The sequence below is a fragment of the Micromesistius poutassou genome (assembly GCF_964030765.1).
Source record: "Micromesistius poutassou genome assembly, chromosome: 5".
Classification (NCBI taxonomy): domain Eukaryota; kingdom Metazoa; phylum Chordata; class Actinopteri; order Gadiformes; family Gadidae; genus Micromesistius; species Micromesistius poutassou.
The window spans coordinates 16243583-16264481 of NC_140275.1; the positions used below are offsets into that span (position 1 = coordinate 16243583).

The window sequence follows — 20899 nt, forward strand, 5'->3', positions numbered from 1 at the left end:
CTAGGACATGATTTTGTTTTTAACCTTGGCAACTCATTTCCATAGGCAAATTATTATTCAACAAAGTATGCAAAAGGAAATGTCTGTTATACAAGTAATTTTATAGCAGAATGTTATCAACTTCATTTCCTCTTGAGAAAAGGTTTTTTGTGATGACCTTAAAAAGTTACTGGCAGTTTAACCTTTCCCTTCAACACATCAAAGACCTGGAACACTTTGCCAGGTTTGAATGATCCAATAAATTCCCTATGGGGCAAAACATCTTCATCCTACAATGTGTACTTGGCTTAAATAGCTTTTCAGTTTTAAATAGTTTTACTTGGAAATGTGAACGTGAAATGAGTAAGACATTCACCCCAAGCCATTCTACATTGACTTTAACCACACATGGTATGACATGGTATTTTATAGATCCAATTCATTAGCTAAGAACAAAAACCTCCCATCCACTCCCAATCTAAATAAAACCATTTAAAAAGAGATCCGAGTTCACATTCAACTAAGGCAGACTGAACAGATTTGCAGTGATCTAAAGTAAGAATAGGAACTTTAATGAACTTTGTATGAACCCTAAATGCCATCACTGTGTGGTGGAGCTCAAGACGAGCAGGCTTGCTACGTCATCTTCTCCTTAGCCTTAAACATAAAAACAATACATACATATCCCTGCAATAAACAGAGGATTCAATCCTGACATTTGTTTTATGGAAAAGTTTAGTCCAGCTTCTCTGCTCAAAAAACATCCCAAAGTGCTCCTTGATGTAGTCAGTGGCCTTTCCATCATAATACACAGACTATTATCTGTGTTACATTGAAGGCATTTGAGGCCAACCAGAAAATAACAGGAACTTGAACATATCCTGTGAGTACTCCCGTCAGGCTTTGGAATAATAAACTTGTAGAGGCTTAGGGGGAGACAGAGGAGCCGAGACGTTGGCCCTCAGTATGAGGTCTCTTTAATGACATGCTCGATGAAGCTTTTCTTGGCACCCAAGTTACTAATGGGAATACAGCATGGCTGATCCATTGGTTTGACCCGAGGCAATGGTCCATCTAACACTTGATAGGTGCATTTAAAATAACCCCATCTTGAAAGGTACTTTGATCGCCTGCCCTCCCTCTGAAGAAGGCTGTGATTCCATATGAACCACATCAAGTAGTGAAAGACTGATGCCCTGATCTGTTTTATGACTGTTTCACCCTAAATCATGAAGTCCATGAAGAAAGACATCTGATTGATATTTATTGCTTAAATTGGATTGCAATATTGATATAATAAAAGTGTCTACTTCTCACTTGGGACAAACAATGACAATGTCCCTCTTCAAATAATACACTTTTAAAGGAAATGTTCACTCTGCAATAAAATAACCCTGGTAACCGCTTGCAGGGAGAACATGCAGTTGACACCATATTTAACTATATATTGTGTAAACTGGCTCAATATAATGTTGGCTAATGGACCATAAAATTTAAATAGCTTTTCAAAAAAGAAAGATGTAGGCGCTATGAAAACAAAAGTGTAAGTGGGCAGTTTGTCTGCGTTCCAAGTGGGGGAGACAAAACCAAATCTCAAGTGGGCTGCGCAGTTTGAGGGTCTACAACACAAAGAGTCTGAGTCATCGGCCCGTGGTACAGTACATACAGAAATAATTATACATTAATGTCACGGTCCTTGTCGGACAATGCTCGCCAGGAAAAACAAAGAACTAAGCTGTGGATTACCTGAGTGCGACCGTCCTTCAGCGAGTTCTCCTCAACAACTTATGATTAAAGAGCGGCAAATCCCAGACAAGACAACTGTCAAACGTGTGTGTGAGTGTGTGAGTGTGAGTGTGAGTGTGTGTGTGTGTGTGTTCGTGATCGCCACAGAGCTAGCGAAAATAAACCAACCAGCGGGCACCGCGAAGCTCTGGGGGATACCTGCGCATCCACATGAACTCACCTGCCGTAAAGGCGGTCTTGATATCGAAACCCACGGAGAGTGACAGACAGGAATGACGGAAGCAGTGAAGCAATTGCACAGGGCCCCTCGAGGGGTGAGGAGCCCGCCTTGGATCCTCCGCCTGTGTTCTGTGTTTGCCTCAGAGTGAAGTTTGAGCGTCACCCGTTTTGTTGTGTTTTAGTCCTCTTTGCTTTACAGACATGCAAAAAAGAAAAACTTCCTTTGAAAGAAAAGAAAACTCCTTCAGGTACGAGTGTGCATGGGCAGGTTTAGAATGTTGTTCAAAATGAATGTGTGTTTGCACCCTTGTATAGTCTGTGTGCTATAGACTCAGTTTACATAGACACGACTCATTACATTTTGAAATGTAATCTGCACATAAACTGTGGACCGCAATGGGACCAAAGTATGAGTGATTTAAATTGAGCTCAAGCTCAACTTAAATTAACTGGTCTCCACATTGGCCTTCTTTAAACAGACAGATATGCCCTTAAAGATTATATAGGCTATAAATATTTTTGGTGATTGGTCTGCAATTTCAGTTCAGAACGTGGCACAGTTGATTCGCCTAAGGATCTAAAGAAGGAATATTTAAACTGTAAGAAAAGAAGACACCAAGCAGTTCTACACCACAGAGGACAGAGATCGCTGACCCTGCGGCGAAACCAAGCGTTACCACATAGGGGAATACATAGACATTCATTACACACATGGGCGGGTGGGCGCACACACACACACACACACACACACACACACACACACACACACACAATACAGGATTTTCATTTTAATCTTTCAAGGGTGTGTGGGCTGGATTAATTAGGCTACATAACATCAAACCCTTGTCACTTTCCACCTCCACCTAGGCCCGGAGAGGAGTAAAACAGAGGCTAGTGTAAGATTAGCTTCTTTTTATTTTAAATCAAAAACATCCCCAAAGTGTATGAACTCATGCAATATTCAGGCAACCAAAAGGAAGCTCCTTTACACTCTATTATACTGATGATGAGCACAAGGTGAGGACTCGAAACGGATGCCAAAAGCACAGCACTAACTGCGCGCTTTGCATCTACGATTCTCGGGTGCAATATAAAACTTGACAAAGTTAAGACGTCTTTAAACACGTCTTGCAAAGTGATAGGATTCTGGACGGCGTACCCAGCCTGGTTGTAAATATCAGCCCCATCAATCCCTCCACTACAAGAGACAGATTTATGGGCTTCTTAAAAATCATAAACCAAGTCCATCAATGTTTTCGTACAATCCGTCATCCTCCATCAGCTGTTGCGGGCAAACTCCCCTTAATTTCATCTTCAACCCTGGCTGCGGACCCACTCGACCTTCTGTGCCATTGGTTGGACCTCCCCTCATCCTTTTTATGCTCCATCCATCCATTAGTCACCAATACCACCCTAATCCTACCCTTACTGGTACAGGGCAGAGAATGCTGCACACTAATAAACACAAACATGATTCAGGTCCTACTCATGCTCACTGCTGGACATGTCTCTAGCAAGAGAAACTAGAAGAATGAAAAGGTGGTGGTGGAAGTATGAGAATGGCGCACACACACACACACACTCGTGCAGCAACAACAACAATGGCGAGGAGAACAGGAGGGAGACAGGGCGAGGTCATTTTCCATTTATCCCTCTGTTCGCCATTCATCTTTTATTCAGGATGGTACGCAACGACCGAGGAACTGGCAAATCTCCTCTTCTGACAAGACAAAACAGCCTAATCACAGAGGCGTCACCCACAGCTACAGAGAGACAGTGCACAGTTCCCGTGGCACGGTGAAAGACATCATGAGTGATGTGTTTACAGCGGGGTAGGGGATGGGAGAAGACAGCACGCGGTGGCAGAAGATTTAGAGTGGAAGGGAAGGAGGGAGCTGACGGAGGTTGGAGGAAAAACAAACAAAAGGAACAGAAGGTGTTAAGTTAAGTTTGAGGGAAAAGGCAACAGAGCAATGAGCGAATGCTTGCAATTTGCTGTATTCCCGGTTGCCAGACAGCTACATCCATGCTTTATTTATTTTATCCTCCGGGTCTGTAAATCTGGGCACAGTGGTGATCACACCTGTTTCCACGAGCCACGATCACAACCTCACTCGGCGTATTAAGGCCTGGTTCATGTTCAGCCCTCTAATAACTATTCACCATGAGGAACGCAGGAAACCCTGCATTACTTCCTCAAAGACTTTGCAAAAGTTATGCAGTAACATCAGATTTATTCTTAAAGGTCACATGGCATGTAATTTTCACTTTATGAGGTTTTCTAACATTAATATGAGTTCCCCTAGCCTGCCTATGGTCCCCCAGTAGCAAAAAATTGTAGGTGTAAAACGAGCAGTAGGTATCTTGCTCCGCCTTGAAAAAAAAATGAAAAAATGAACATCAAACGCACTGATTTGGGATCTGGCCCCATATGTCGTCATATGGGGCCAAGTTACCTCCCCTTTCTCTGCTTGGCCCGCCCAGAGAATTTGAATACACACACTGTAACGCAAGTGTTCTTTGTATTTTGGATAACCGTTCTGCTGTTGGTGTTATGGCGCATAACACGCAACACAATAATGCAAGCTTGCATAAAGCTCCCATTTGGTGAAAAGACTAGACTGTGTCGGGTTCTCTGAGGTTTCTGGTATTTCCACAATGAGATCCGTAGTGGGGATTATCTCGGCCATGGTTGAGAAGGAATTGGGAACTGCGACATGGAGGAGAAAAGGATTGTTGCCCAGGATTGTCCGCCGGAGCCCTGCTGCCCGCTGAACGCTGCCTGTTGCCTGGGGTTGTCCCCCGCTGGAGCCCCGCTGCCGCGGGAAGTGGAAGAACCAGAGGCGTCTGAGAACCCGTCCCAGTCGTTTGAGATTCATAATATAATCTGGAGGCGCAAACAGATATTATTTAGATATAGAGCTCCAGGACTCCCGCCGGAGCACCCGGAGTGTTCAGTGTTCCACTGTAAACACTAGCGCATGGTACCGTGGCCACAAGCTGCTCAGGGCCACACCCCCACCATCCACCTTGACCCGCCTCTAAAAACGGCACGGTTGTGGAGAGCTCATTGTGGGTCTGGCTCATACTGGCTGTAACTCTGCACCAAGGCTGAATTTCTTGAATGTCTTCAAGTACTTTATTAGGGGCCCACTAACACCTACATTAAAGCATCCATAAAATAGCATGCCATGGGACCTTAATACAAAACTATACACCATTGTGCAGACAGATGATTAATGTAGTATTATAAATAGCTACCGCTGAGCTATAGGCAGGATCATTGTACACTGATTCAATCAGTGTACAATGATTGACAATCATTTCAAAAGTCATTGTGCAGCCTAATACCAGGGCACGAATGATTCCCGCCCAGCATGAAAATGGGCTGGAGTCACATTGTTTATCATAGCCACACAGTGCCCATCCATTCAAAACCAATGCCTCGATGCTACTGCGACAGAGGGACTCATGGTGGTTCTGGGGGTGTTTAGGATGGAGCAAAGTTGAACAGACTTAATGAAGTGTTGTACTTAACAGGGTTCAGCTGGAGGGCAACGATGATCCACGTCTGTGGAAAGGTTAAAGATTTATTGGCTAAATAAATCCCTCCCATGTCTTTATTTTACGCTTGCTCCACGATGGGTCCATTTATTGAATGATTGACCAGAGGAAGTGCAGACCCGGATAGTTCATGATGGCAGGCGAGCACAGCATGGGGATGTGGTTAAAAGTGGTTGTTTGCATCTAACCGTACTACTCTTCTGGAAGATCTATGTTTTAATGGCACAGCTATGTAACGTAAAGTAAATGTAATTTATAAAGCACATTTACACACAGTATGACTGACCAAAGCGCTGTACAGTGGATAACTAAAAAGACAAATAATACAAAAAACACATTGGAACAATAGTCGACGGTTCATGTTGATCCTGAGCCACGGATTAAAAGTTAGCACGCAAAATCTGCCTAAAAACAAGATCACTTACTGGTCATTGTTCATGTCGACTACATATAACCCCGTTATTGATAACGGCTGTTGGCAATACTAAAGACATGAAAACGGTGCAGGCTATGTTTATGGTTATGAGACATTAATGCCCTCTTTGTTTACATCCGTAGCCTCATCAATCTGTTTTCTGCTCTACGGATGATGAGAGCGTAAGTGTGGAGCGTGTGTGGTTGATTAGACCGTGGGGCTGGGTGAGGCTGCACACCTCATGGGCATTGAGCAATCAATTTGCGCAGGTTAAACCAGCCATCAGCGCACACACACGACACTGCAAGCCAAAGTCGAAGAGTGTGTTTACACCTGTTCTCCCGCAAAAGAACATTTCGATACAAAAATAGATTGGTGTGAAATGCCTTCAAACAGCCAGTAGCATTAGTAGTCCACTGTGTCTTCTAGGTAAGCAAGCTAGAATGCTTTTGATATAATAATATGCTAAAGGATGTAGTTCCAGGCAAAAAGGCAAGGGAAGCATTACAAAGAATACAAGGCATTTGGAGGAAGGAAGGAAGGAAGGAATTTGCAAGCAAGGAAGCAAGGAATTTGAAGAGTTGTTTGTACACGACAAACAACTTTGCACTTTGCAATTTGTAGCTTAAAACGTTTCACCTGCCATTAATTATAATACTTTTCTCAAAAACATGTCTGCATTTTCTGCGATAAATATAATGCGGTGTCTGAGTAACTGCAAGGCAAATTTTAAAAAGTGCATGACGATTCATCAAGAGACCACAGCAGAACAAATGGTTTCCCCGTCTCTTACACACACACACAAACTTTGCTTTGTGTGTTAACACGCGCACACACACACGCATAAAAAAATAAGTGAGAAACAGATCAACAGCCAACATTGTAGCCAAAGAGGACAAAAGGGAGTCATTTGAGAATGTCACAGATGCCTTTCCTCTGTCTTCTCAAAAAGACACTTGGATACTTTAAACACACACACACACACACACGATAAGGTGGCTGTGGATGACACAGTGCCGAATTTCCACTTCTACCCTCTCCCTTGGGCAAAACGTCAGCTCAGTCCAGGGTCTGGGCTGAGGTGATAAGTGCTTTGGGGAGGATACCACCAAGCTTACACAGAAACAAAAGTGTATGTGTGTGCATGGGTGAATGCATGAGTGTAACTGTGAAAGGCAAAAGTCTACGATTCAACATGGAAGCAAATTTTCAACATCTAATTAGCCCAAACATAGACGACTGTGCCAAAGTAATTCAATGGAGAAGGCTTAATAAGATTGTCTGCTGCATCATCAGGATTCCAGGAGAAGCCAATTAACAGTCCAATTAGAGGCACCTTCTGCACCCCCACTGTGACTACCATGTGGAAATACTAGTTCTTCATGGTTCCTCCAAATAAACGTGGCCTACAGCCGCACAGAAAACAAATGTGTGTGTGTGTGTGTGTGTGTGTGTGTGTCATTTGTCGTTATAAAGAAGGGGGAGAATGGTTTGGAGTGATGAAAATGAAAAAAGATGGATGTGATGAATGAAAAGGAAGAGTGTGTGGGGGAGGTCGCAAGACAGTTAGAAGCGCAGAGGAGAGCGATCAAAGATGTAACAAAAGGGGTCATTATTAAGTGATAAAGTTAATACAGAGGGAAATGGGGAGGAAGCGAGAGAGATGGAGAGTGAGCAAGATATGGGAAAATAGAGACGGTGAGACACAAAGAAGTTTTGTGTCAAAACTAGCATGCTGTGGATCCTAATTATCAAGGAACCACTCTGTTACTGTGATTCAGTCCTGGAGTCACTACACTGTTAACACAGGCTAAGCCAAGAGTCTAAAAGTCTGAAACACATCATTATAATAAAAGACAAGAAAATATAGAATGGTATTTATAAAAAAAAGATATATACAAGAATCCCGGTGACATCTACTGTATAATCAGTTGTGTGAGCTAGTGTTTTTAACTGCGTGCGCTTGTGTTCACTCACCAGTTTCTTCCTCTTGTCCTGCTCAGTGGGTGGCTCCTCATCCTCACTTAGTTTGGGCTCCTCAAAATTGCTCATCAGCATGCAGCTGCAGACACAGAAATATTCCACTCAATATGAATAACCCCAGCAGACACAGTTAGACACCGCTTCAGTTCAAGGCAGGGCACACACACAGACAGGCACACGCACACACACATACATACTACTCAGATGGTCGCACAGAAATTCACATTCAACTGTCTCCCTCTTTCATCATTAGTCACCGTCTCTCTCTCGCTCTCCCCCCCACCCCCACACACACACACACACGCGATAAATTGCAAAAATTCCGGATGCTATTCTTTGTCGATCAGTGAGATTTCCAGAACGGCTGATCTGTATTCAGGGGAACCCACCGTCCTTGGCAACACCCTGCCTCTACATTACGTGACCTATAACCTGCAGGAGATCTGATGAGAATATAGAGATGGGCATGTGACATGGACGCACTATATGTGCAAAAACACACCCGTACGCACAAACACGCCTGGGGCATGGATCTGGTCTATGTTAGTCATGTCCTTCTTTACCATGGATGGTAAAGAAGGACATGACTAATTGTGTGTGTGTGTGTGTGTGTGTGTGTGTGTGTGTGTGTGTGTAGTAACATGATTCGCCCGCCAGCACAAACCTGTGCTTTTTTTTGGTTTTTGAAACCATTACTAATAAATTAACATTATTATTTATTTCAAAGCAGCTATGGAAAAGATGTACATTGTCTATACCCTACTGCCATGGTCATTTGCAATGCGTACGACAACTGAAAATGAAAACTGTATCAACAAGTAGGAACAGGCAGCATACAAATGAACAGAATAACCATGTCTACACAATAACAGAATATATTGGCCAAAAGGGATGTCTATAATAATATTAAAGTGCAATATGAAAAGGCTTGCCAACCGTCATGCCTCATTATTGCATGTGCTAATGGCCGCTGACAAACACTTAAATTATGACACTGCACCGAGTAGATTACAATATGGAGTAAAAGTGTAGCTCCTCCGTTGAATCCATTCTGAAAAGCAGCTGGAAAATTATAACTATTTTGCGTGTCTGTGAAAATACCCATTTCTAAGCCTCACCAAATGCTGCATTTCCGTGTGAATGCAGGAATATAAATTTTGCCCAGCCCAGTAAACTAACACAAATCAATGCCCAAGACACGTCACAACTAACGCACATGGTCCCAGCAGGCATTTGTTCCCTTTTAATAGTAATGTTAAAATAGGAAGGAAGGAAGGAGGATAAGGATATTGTTCCTCTTCAACTTATTGAGCACTTGCCATTGGGTAAAGTTACGTCACATGCTCCCCAAGGTCTTAACCGTGGTTCAGCATAACTGAGGCATTGTGGTTTATTTCCATGTAAAAAATATACTGTACACACGCAGGCGGTTGATGAACATGGAAATCTATGGCAGAAAAAGTGTCTATAATATACAGACTTCAAATGATATGTGCAAAGTGGAAGAAAAACATTGTAGCGTTTTGTTTGAATGCCAGTATGCCGTGCCAGCCAGAAGACAGCTTAGGATAACACTATTTGTACTTCAAGACACATTGTGCTGTTAAGAGTTTGTCAATGTAAGGCGAGGGGTGACACCAAGGATAAAGTCAGGGTAGGGTGCCGAGTAGACGTAAACGTGTAGCAAGAGAGGACAGCGTTTTCCTTTTTTTTCCTCCCAGGTTGAGCAAATGTGCTCTGGGCTATTTCACAGGTTATTACCCCTTCTTGATCGGAAGAGCCAGCCCAAAAGTGTCCGTCTCTTGTCAGAGTCCCCCACTCCAATCTTCCCCTTTTTGCAAACTGTCCTTGGCAAACAGTTGATGCTCCTTTGTGTATATCAATTCATTTTTCAACCTTGGTTTAGTGGATTTCCCATTTCTTTCCAATCCAAGGTGTGCCATAATGACCCAAATATTTCCCACTTTCCAAAGCAAACCCTCCAACCGTCTTAAATCATAGCAAACATGCCGTGTCCAAAGAAACCCAACATTGACCATTTTACTGCTTTGGTGAGAAATCTCAGGGTCATCCATTTCTCAGGCGTTTTCCTATTAAACTCAGCAGGTAGTGTGTCTTGGCAGAGAAGACATAGTAGATAAAAGTGACAAAGTAGTGGCCTTACTCTCTGGAGGTGCCCGTGTCAGAGTCCTCGGTCATCACGTCGTGCAGTGCCTCCACGCAGATGTTGACGATGCCACAGAACTTGTCCTGGATCACACTGAAACAAAAAGACAAAAAACAGGACGTTTGTGATATACCAAACTGCACTGGTCCGGCTTTTTAATCTGAGATTGTACTAATAGTAGAGAGAAATGGTCACAAGTGTTTGTAATATTCTCGCTGTGGGTGCCAATGTGTGCATCAGGTCACATACTGGTACACATACTTCCAGATAGAATAGAATATTTTAGCAATTCCTGCGTTCGCCTTTGAAATTGATGTTCACATTGTGTTCCCTCCAGCTCCCAGACCGACAACATTTGTTAGTCACAAATAGAGATATGTTCCATTGGGGAACAAACAAACAAACAAACACCAGATTACTCAAAAAGTGACATCTTTGTATTACCAATATATATGTATTATTACTACAAAGATAAATTCATGCAGGATAGATGGATAAAACCTTGTGAGACCATCCTGTTTTGCAAGTTCCTTTTCTGTCTGCAGATCGGTCTGGCCTCTCGTTCAAAGCCTTTTCCAAAAATTTAACAATTCTGGGATCAGTTTCAGTTCACACGAACAAGGTCTGCTGGATTAAAAAAAACAATGCCGGGGCCTAAGGAAAGTGTAGCAATCAAAACAGTTTGCTAAATGTACCCGAAATATACTTAATAACTATGCTAAAAGATGAACAAAAATCTGCTACGCCGGCTTAACCAAGATAACAATACGTTTTTGCTTTACTTCCAACCGGATTCGACAAGAGCCGAGAGAGCATGGACGTCTCTCAGATTGACTGGAGTTTTTTTTTTTAACAAAGTCAGGCTGCGGCCACATTTGGGCAATTGCTGCCCAATCAAAGCAAGACTGATATCCATTGCGAAACGCAACATGAATATCAGGATGGTCTCCCAAGCAAGAATACAACAGCCACCTTGAAATAGTTGTGGTGGACAATTCCAGGTTAATAAAGGATAGCGTATTTAATTCAGTATACACGCAAGATATTAGTTTGATCACAATGTGCTACCCCCCAAAAACCGAGTCATGTGACATCACTGAGTCATTCCAGAACTCATCTGCTTGTTCAAATCTTTTAGGAAAATACTTTTATTTTCATCCTTAAAATTCTACCAAAAAAGCATATGCCCTTAAAACGCTAATTGGTGCCTGTAGGCAAAGAAATGATGCATTCTTTTTGACAGACTTTGAGTCCGACAATAATAACGAAAGAGAAAGTAGAGCGATATCGGCTCAAAAAGGAGAAAAGGGAAATATGTGTGGGAGTGGGCATTGATGCTTCAAAGGTTCTGTCAGCCTCATGAGTATCAGGCTGGGGACGTCCACCTCGGGCTATGCGGCTCACACGTGGACAACGGAAGAGAAAGTAGAAATCAAAGTAAACTAAGTCAGAGCATGCAAAGAGACTCATGCCAACATATAGCAAACCCTTTTTCATCCACATATATTTTAGGTGAAAATTAAGCATTTTCTTAATGGACTTTTCCTATTCCTATATCCTCTACATAACCATCTGCTTCGCTGTGGTCACGATGCTTTATTACCACACCTGTTGGCGCAATAGTTGTCCCTTAAAAACCCCATCTACTCGGCCTGCAAGCTTGATCACCAGCTGTCCCATTACCCCTTGATAATGGAACGGCAACATGGCATAGAGAACGCACAACAGACTATAGCTTTTAGGGGAGAGAGGACTGGATTCGCAAAGCTATTATATAGAGCATTTATTGGAAACCGTTGAACCACAAATGATTGTTTACCAACACCAGCGCTCTAGTTCAAGGTTAAATAACTCATGAATTTGATCCAATCGCGAATGTTCACACCATGCTAGACAGCGCTAGCATCCTCAAAGCACAGGCAATCGTTAAATGCTTGTGACCCCATATTTGTACTTTTTCGATTACGTTTGGATCATGTTCAATGACTTTTCTAATGGTTGCTTAACATTCCATGTATGTGCTCATAATGTCACACAACCACGCAAACAGTATCTTCATCAAATGGACCACAGAAATGCAATTATAATTGTTTTTCATAATCAGGATAAATTACAATGACTCCCCACCATGAATCAAAACAAGGCCCAGGGGTGCAGGTTGTTCTTACAGGGATTGGAAGTTTAATTGCGGTAGCCTCACAAATTAGACTTTATTTTATACAGACTCAAATCTGGGTGAGCGTCTTTCTTCCTTCATATTTGTTTCAACAAATCCTGTTGCTGGAGGTGGGTGAGTGTGTGAATGGATGGCAACCACAAACTCTGCAGGCAATAGTTAACTGTAAAAAAACGGTGTAATTGTTTCAAAACATCATAGTGTCTAGCCACTAACCGCAGACTAGCCACTGCAGAAACACATGTATTCAACTCAGTTGACATGTACAACACAAATAGTGTTTTCTTCCACAGAACATCTCTAACGATACAGGAAGCAAAGCGTAACTCCGCCCGTCCTGGCACAGGCCCTGTGCCATCTCTCCCCAGGAGCTCTGCTGTGACATAGTCAGAGTGCTGGATCTCAGATTAGGTTGCAGGCAATGTGAAATTGGTGGAACGCGCTCCCTGCCGATGTCACGACCGCAGAGTCGCTCACCAGCATCCGCAACAGACTCAAGACTCACTTGTTCAGAGTTCACCTAGACTCTCCATAGCCTCCTCCCTTACCCCCCACTGCCCCTTCTCCTCCCTTACTCTCCTGAAAACACCCCTCTTCCGCACTTAATGTTTGTTTGTACAACCTGACACTTAAAAAGAGTACTCAGCATTGTCCAGCATCTTATCCTAGCTATCTTTGTTGTATACAGAGAATCGGTTAACCAAATGTAAGTGCTTGGCACTTGTTTCTATGAACAACCTTACTGTACTGTCTCTTTCTTCTGACAAATATAATTGTTGTAAGTCGCTTTGGTTAAAAGCGTCTGATAAATGCCCTAAATGTAAAACTGCACATGGCACACATGCCTTCACCTGGACTGAGGCTGTGACCGAGTGCCAGAGTTCTCCCCTTGTCTTGACAGCTTTGTCGAACATTTTAAATTCAAGAAATGAAAGTCTAAATCCACAATTCAGAAAAGTTTTGTGAGGATGAAAGGTAGGATAATCCTGAGTAAACATAGGCTGAAGCAACTTTCAGAGTATTAGGTAGTGCTCAAGTGATCAGATATTATCCCTTTATAGCAACGATTTGATCCTCTGTGGATTAAAAAGGGGATATGTGCAACGGACATTCTTGCCAGCTCTATTGTTATTTTATGTATTAAAAAAAAGTACAGCTTAGTTCAGGATGACGTACAACAAGAAGAGCAAAAATAACAGCTGGAATTTAAAGTTAACAGTTGAAATATATTTTCTTCAAGATTCATTATTTCTATTTATTACTTTCATTTAATGGCAGTGATAGGATTTGTTAGTATCCTTAACACTTACTGACAGGATTATAAATCCTCATCAATTTACGGAAACTAATTTACCAGTGCACTGCCAATTGCATCTGTAATCCATTAATCTACCCAAAGAGATGGATCACGTTATCAAAGTTAGATGTAGCTGCTCTATACTCGATATTAGGACATAAAAGAAGCTGGTTAACTTGTGACGAAAAATTTATTTCCATGCGCGAACATGAACAACTCATCCGTGCAAAAATCATTAGAGCATATCAGTGTGGTTCCGGAGGTTAAAATCCCATTCATTCCCTCAATATGTTTTTTTATTTTTATTAACAGCCATAATGTAGAAACCATTCAAAGTATAGATACCACGCACAGTTATATTGTGAAACGATTGTATATGCTCCTGTAGAAGCCACAAGTTAAAGACGTAAACTTCTAGTTTTTAGAAAAACAAGTTTTGATCGCAATGTCATTTGAAACCAGCTACTACTAATACACTACCCACAATCCTTAAGTTTAACAAGATGTCTTTGATTGGTGGAGCTCACTGTTACTATGGGAAACGTTAACTCTCACCCACGTCAAGTCAAAGTCAAGTCATCGATGACTGCTGCCACTGAACTCGTTTGCTTACCACAGCAACCAAGATTTCCCTTAGATTAATGGAAAGTTAGAGTTGTTGTAAGAACTGTAGCAGAATTAGCTGCACATGTTGAAAAATATGTTGATATAGAATGTATGATAAAAATAAAAGTAAAAACATATGACATAGCACTATCAGTGCTTTTTAGTACATTTGGTAGCATAAAAGCTAGTAGCAATACATAATGTTGAATGAATATGTAACCGGAATACGAGACTGAATTCACATGTATAAAAACTTTTGAACTGCTACAGAAATAACTATTACACTTTTAAATCAATTTGGGACGATTTCCATTCCTCAAGGCTACATTTGCAAATCAAAATAGCTATATAATAACTTTTCTAATATATTATTTGTGATAACAACAATGACCACGGCAATAATGAGAAGAATGATCTTCCCAATAACACATTAAAGGGGTAGCTCAGGATTTTGGACATCGGGTCTCATTTCCAAGTGAGCCAGTGTGTTATTTATCATTGGAGACCGTTTAACACTTTTCATTTAGTCCTTCTAGTTGCAGAAATCGCTGTTGCTAGGCTAGCGCAAGTCGAGGGGAACTGCTAGCCTGCCAATAAAAACTGTTTTACCCACTCCAAAGTACACCCGATGCAAACCAATTATAATGCCCAACTATCGATGTAAATGTCTGTGTTGATAGAATAATATTAGAAATAAAACTATCCTTGTATCGCAATGATCACATTACATTTTGGGGGACTACTTTCTCAGCAGCGGCGGAATTTCACTTTGCTCCGGTGTAGCAACCAATTCACTACAGCAGAAGGTAAACAGAGAAGCGCACTCCAGGTAATATCAGTCCGCCGCTGCCGTAGCTTGCTTCCAACTACAGGGATTATAAACTAAATGTAATGCTATGCAAGGGTAAGTTTATTTCTAACACTATTCTATCAACACAGACATTTACATCGATAGTCTGGCATTATAATTGGTTTGCCTCAGGAGTGGGTAAAACAGTTTTTATTGGCAGGCTAGCAGTTCCCCTCGACTTGCGCTAGTCTAGCACCAGCGATTTCTGCAACTAGAAGGACTGAATGAAAAGTGTTGAAAACGGTCTCCAATGATAAATAACACACTGGCTCACTTGGAAATGAGACCCGATATCCAAAATCCTGAACTACCCCTTTAAGTGGTGATATTTTTTGTCCATATTTCACCCTAAATACATTATTCTGTATCTTGTGTGCAATACCAAAAAGTGATTTTGTGCAAGTACATAATTTTTCATTTCCTGACAATGTACTCCTTATTAGACATGCATCGGGAGGAATTCTATGTGCTGGGCGATGAATCAAGTTAATTGAGTTCATTCTAGCTTACCAAGCAAAGTATTGAATTTGAAAAAGAAAGACAAAACTGATCATTTATTTCAACACATGCGTTCGTTATTAAATATTTTAGAATGCTGATCCAATGCAAGGTTAATTAAGGTCTTAGAAGTTTCCCTGAATAGTATGTTTTTTTCTGTAACTAAATGTGTATACAGTATACACTGTTTCCAAGCCTTGGAACATCTTCCATCTTCTTCCAGTATGTGTTGTGATTGGGTGTGGCACAAAAAGTGTAGACATCTTCATCAAGCAGGTTGGTGATGTGCAGCATAAGAAATAAGGACTACGATTTCACACTCGTCTACGCCTTTGATTACCAAACGAGAAAGCAAAAAACTTTACTTGTGATTAAAGTATAAACCTTCATTACACATCAAGCAGTTGTTAAGTTCCTCTACTTTGTAAAAAAAACAAAAACAATAATACATATTAAATCTCCCCCAGGTAAAAGTGTGAGTGAGGCAGTGCCGGTTCATTCTTTCCTGACACTCAAGGAAGGTGGTGCACAGAGAGCTCTTAAGCATGGCGTGGGACTCGCAAGAGAGGGATTCTCTACCTGCAGGGCCGTCTCATTTCCTCTGTTCACTAGCTCCATAATAGAGCATCTGATAAGACAGGAAATTTGGTAATTTCTCCCCTCAATTATTTGAAATTAATGTCTGGATGCGATATATAGCCGTGGAAAAAAAAAAGCACTCCGAAGTACAGGTTGAATTTCATGCCTTTCACACTGCCTCCTTGAGGTAATTGAAGAAGATTTGCATTTACAGGCATCATCAACCAGATGATGCCCAACCGCTTGTGTGAGTAAAAAGTGAATTGAGATTCAGGAGCAACTTTTAATCTCAAAGAAACAAAAAGTACAGCAATATGGTCTACAACATCCTGAAAATAAACACTGTTCTACAGCCCTGAGGATCCCTGCACCGGCCTCACTGAGTGTGGTGTGTGTGTGTGTGTGTGTGTGTGTGTGTGTGTGTTTTTCCATTCACAGCTTTGTGTGTCTCTCTGCCCCAGAGTGGAGCCATATTGATGGCTATTGATTCTGACGAGTATCCTTTCTACTCAATCAATCAACTGTACCGACAGGGTTGTGTTCATCGCCTTCTATAGTGCACTCACATTTCAAGCTGTGAATCTACTTTCAGGAAAGTAGTCATTACAGCCACGTTTTCAATAGATGCACCATACAGAAACCTGTGAATAATATACAAGTAAATGGCTCCCAAAACAAATGATGCTGCGAGTGCATTACCGATTCCAATGCACTGAAGTAAATAGATGTGACACAAAATCACAGAGGACCATGAATGCAATGCACACGAAACAAGATGAAATGAGAAAGAGGGATAGAGTGGGATAGAAAGAGACTGCGCCACATGAATTATGTGAAGGGATCCACAGGTGTGGGCACGTAAACTCAGAATTTGAAGAAAAGCCCTAAATAGCGAGCCATGAATAAGCGACAAACATGCAATCATGCAACACCTCCGCGGCCATGCAAAGCACTGCTAACAAGTGATGCCACACATTACCCCCCCCCCCCCCCCCCCCCCTTTTCACACCCACACACTCACAACAGCGCCGGGTGTCAGTGATGTAAGGAATCAACCCTCTTGGCAAAAGGAGTTAGCCATATTGCCGAGGGACTGCTCGGCGCCCAACAAGCCAGACCGGCAGCCCCCCAGTTGATAGATGACCCATTAAACCTCCTGAGACGCCTCGGGCCGAAGGAAAGAAGGCAGAGAAGTTATGGCTCTTATCCTTATGGTCAATACATTGCCGTTCTCAGAACCTTAAGAGTAAAGCGAAGCCCCGTGGGATCACTATAAATTGATGCGTTCTGTATGTGCGCTGATACATGCATCTTGTGTGTACGTGCTGGAGAGCTGGCTGGTGCGGGCAATAAACTAGAAATAAGTGGGTCAGTGATGGCCATTAATGGCATCTTTGTAGGTCTTTATGAAACACAGCTTTCCTAACAGTGATGTAAATGCTGTGTCGCTGATTTTATAATTTATAAAAGCGTGTGCATGAGGCCCTCATGCATCGATGCGTCTTGCCGTTGTTGTGATATCCCAGTATATACACTTGTTAATGTCTGGTCTATCACCAACGGACACACATCATCTACCTTCTCATTTTTTTACAGCCATCAAAGTCTGCTTGACGCAGCACAATTCCCTGGCACAAAGCCCGCAGGGAGATTTGGAACAGCGTGGCAGACGGATATTATGCCAGTGATTGACACAATATTCTCACCTGTTGTCCGACGGAAGAAGGGAGAGCAGGGCCAGGGACGAAAGCTTCCTCCTTTCAGGCTGGGTGATGTTATCCATGCGGTCGACCCACATCTCTATCACATTGCCCAGCAACTGGTCAATCTGGCAATGAGGCAGAATAGGACCGAAACATGGGGGAGAGGGCGGAGAAATTGTGAGTCATGAGGAGAACGGAACAAAAGTGAACGGATGACTGAAGGAGGCCTTAGCTGGACATTTCAAATTGGGGTCAAGGCGCTGTGACAAGGGTCAGTCTAATGGACTCCCATGCCTGTCAAGTTGTGTTTGGTCTCTTTGGAGGCCTTTGGAGAACATTTTTCAAAACCTTTTCAAAACCAATTGTGTTAATGACTCCTTTCCCATTTTCAAAAGAAACAAAATAAATAAAAATGGGGTCGAAGACTCAATGTTTGAGTGTTACTGTGGCTTTACATAGGACATAACAAATACTAAGTCTGTTGATGCAGATCGTTCTTTAGGATCTGGAGAGCCTCACCCCCTGGTTGCACTCAGAGGCCATCTGTGTGAGCAGAGAGGAGAAGAAACTGGAGTTTTGCAGCAGGACACGGCCTACGATGCCGAGATAAGTCGACATCACCACGGGGTACCTCTGTTGGACACGGACATACACACAGCATTAAAATAACTCTCGGGCAGACACAACTTAAAAAGCACGGCTCAGTAATAATTATCCCCATTCAAAACTAGGGCTGCAACGATTCGTCGACAAAAATCGATAATAGAATAGTAACGCAAATAATTACTTTCCCTGGTAACTAGTTACTTTTATTATTAGTAATTCAGTTACTAACTCTGTTATATATATTGAATAAAATATGCATTTTTCATTGAAGTACCCATCTTTATTGTGTTTATTATCATTTGACACATAATTAAAGCAACCTCATGCTAAATTTAAGAAAAATGTAATAATTATCAGATTAGTCGACTAATCGTTTCAATAGTCGGTGACTAGTCGACTATTAAAATAGTCGTTAGTTGCAGCCCTATTCAAAACATCATGCCATAAGCTTAGTTCTTGATGGCAAAGAAACTGGCAAAGAAGCACAGAACCTTCCAACAGCGGGAGAGGTGATGGCAGACGCGGGACATCACTAAATATTCATGAACATGAATATTGACATGCCTCTGAACTATTGTTTCCTCTGGGGAATCTGTTGTTTATGTGACTTACAGGGTATCAACCGACAGATTGCGGAGCCAGTAGGCTTATAGACCAGACCCACCTCTCCATCGACGACGCCTCGGAGGACAGCTGGCAGCAGGGGCTGGAACATGTGGGCCCCCAGTATGGGGCTTACCTTCAGCGCAATCTCCACCACCTGCAAGAAGACAGCCGGGATGATGGATGAGATGAGCATCCGAGCGAGGGAGGAGAGTGGTGGGGGGGAGGGGGGGCAGATGGAAGGATTGCATAACAGGGGGTGAAAAAAAGTAACACATCGGCTATGTCGAGGCGTCTCGACATAGCCGATAATACAGGGGGCGGAGAAGAGCAGGTCAGAAACGGTTACACGCCCAACAGTGACCGGTCTTTTTTTTAGTTTTGGTGCTTTTAATAAAAAGGTCATTCCTTAGTAGAAGCCAATTTATACTGTGAGACATCACAGTGTGTTGCTTTCAAAGAAACAAGGGGCGAGCGGCCAGGCTGGTCATTGTTAGCCAGTATTACTGCTAAACAGCATTAGTGATAAGATGGCCAGCCAGCCTGAGACACTGCAGGCTTTATTTTCCCTCAAATTATAGCATTGTCTCGATTGTCATAGAAATAGAATTGTATTTTCCAACTATAATACAAACATAATAAGTAGGTGATGACAGTACGGCGAGCTCATGTTACTGTTGCATAACACCAGTTGGTTCCCAAATACAGAAAGAATGTCTAAATTATTTTTGCATTCCATTGCAACATGCGCAAACGTTTTCATTCTCCCTCCTTTGACATGAAGCATTTTACACATCATGGCTTCAAAGGCCATCTTTAATGTCATGGTCAGTGACTTAAATGACACAGCTGTTGCAATGAATTAAATATGTGAGAGTGGAAAAAATGTGACAAAACACACAAAAAAAGCCAAGGTTGCGGAGAAGTGACATTAACTTCTTTGTGCAGAACTCTCGCAAGGGGCACATACCGATTACTTTCATCCTTTTTGTCCTGAGGGTGCCCATGTGTGGTGAGCTGCCATGAGTCTTGATGAATGTTAACCCAGGGATGCGACAAAGGATTAAAGGAGCCAGATGTGTAGTAATGCTGAGCTTAAGCTTTCCCAACTTAGCGTGCTGGTGCCTCACAAGCCCCAAAACGCACACACGCAAAACAACAAAAAACAATGACTTCACACGGCATTCAATTAGTGGACACTTTTGTCCTTAAACAGTGAATGATAAAATCAAGATCAACCCTCCATGGATAATTATATGATAGTCAAAATAATGTGTGGGAACCGAGTGCAAAACAACAGAGGTATTAAAAAAACCTCAAAGAACCAGGCAAAAACCTAACAAATCAAAAAACTATACCAACGACAATCCTTCATGGTTGAATATTCTGCTTCACTATGTGGAAGGAAACATGGCCATTTAATGCAGTTACAACTGCTCAAATTGCACTTATATACTCATACACAATTAGTAACCCAGATCCTCTTGATCATTTGGACATGAATCAACTTCAAGACAGTTTGGACTGAAATATAAAGTACAAACAACATTTCACACCCGTCCCTTTCAAGTAATCATCCTTCATGCTCATATAACTCAGAGAAGGATTATTACATTATGTTCTGTGCCAACACAGCATAACTATATCAATAAATAACTGCAGCATTTTCCAGCACAGCAAAGACCCGCGGCTAAATTGGTCCTGTACCTGCGGCCTCTGGCGCAAAACCACTAAGCTAAATCAAACAGGAGGGGAGCGGCGTTTATATGGTGCCTTTTCTATCACCCCAGCAGCCAGTGAGGCATTGTCGGGCACACCGGCCTTGGCATTTTACATCACGGGAAATTAAGGCTCGCCAGTGGGGTGGAAATAACGGTCTCTGTCGCTCACGGCGGCACTTTGCCGAAA

The 20899-nt window shown here is 42.2% G+C and overlaps 1 protein-coding gene across 2 annotated transcripts in view; it reads right to left on the bottom strand.

Moving 5' to 3' along the window:
* ipo11 (importin 11) overlaps positions 1 to 20899 on the bottom strand; it is a 129806-nt gene that overhangs the window by 22563 nt on the left and 86344 nt on the right. For both annotated transcript variants that reach the window (XM_084468326.1, XM_084468325.1), the window contains exons 25-29: positions 19053 to 19148; positions 18302 to 18415; positions 17786 to 17907; positions 10071 to 10166; positions 7901 to 7985 (exon numbers count right to left, since the gene is read on the bottom strand). In XM_084468326.1, coding sequence (XP_084324452.1) covers positions 7901 to 7985; positions 10071 to 10166; positions 17786 to 17907; positions 18302 to 18415; positions 19053 to 19148 — 513 coding nt within the window. The remainder of the gene's footprint in view (positions 1 to 7900; positions 7986 to 10070; positions 10167 to 17785; positions 17908 to 18301; positions 18416 to 19052; positions 19149 to 20899) is intronic.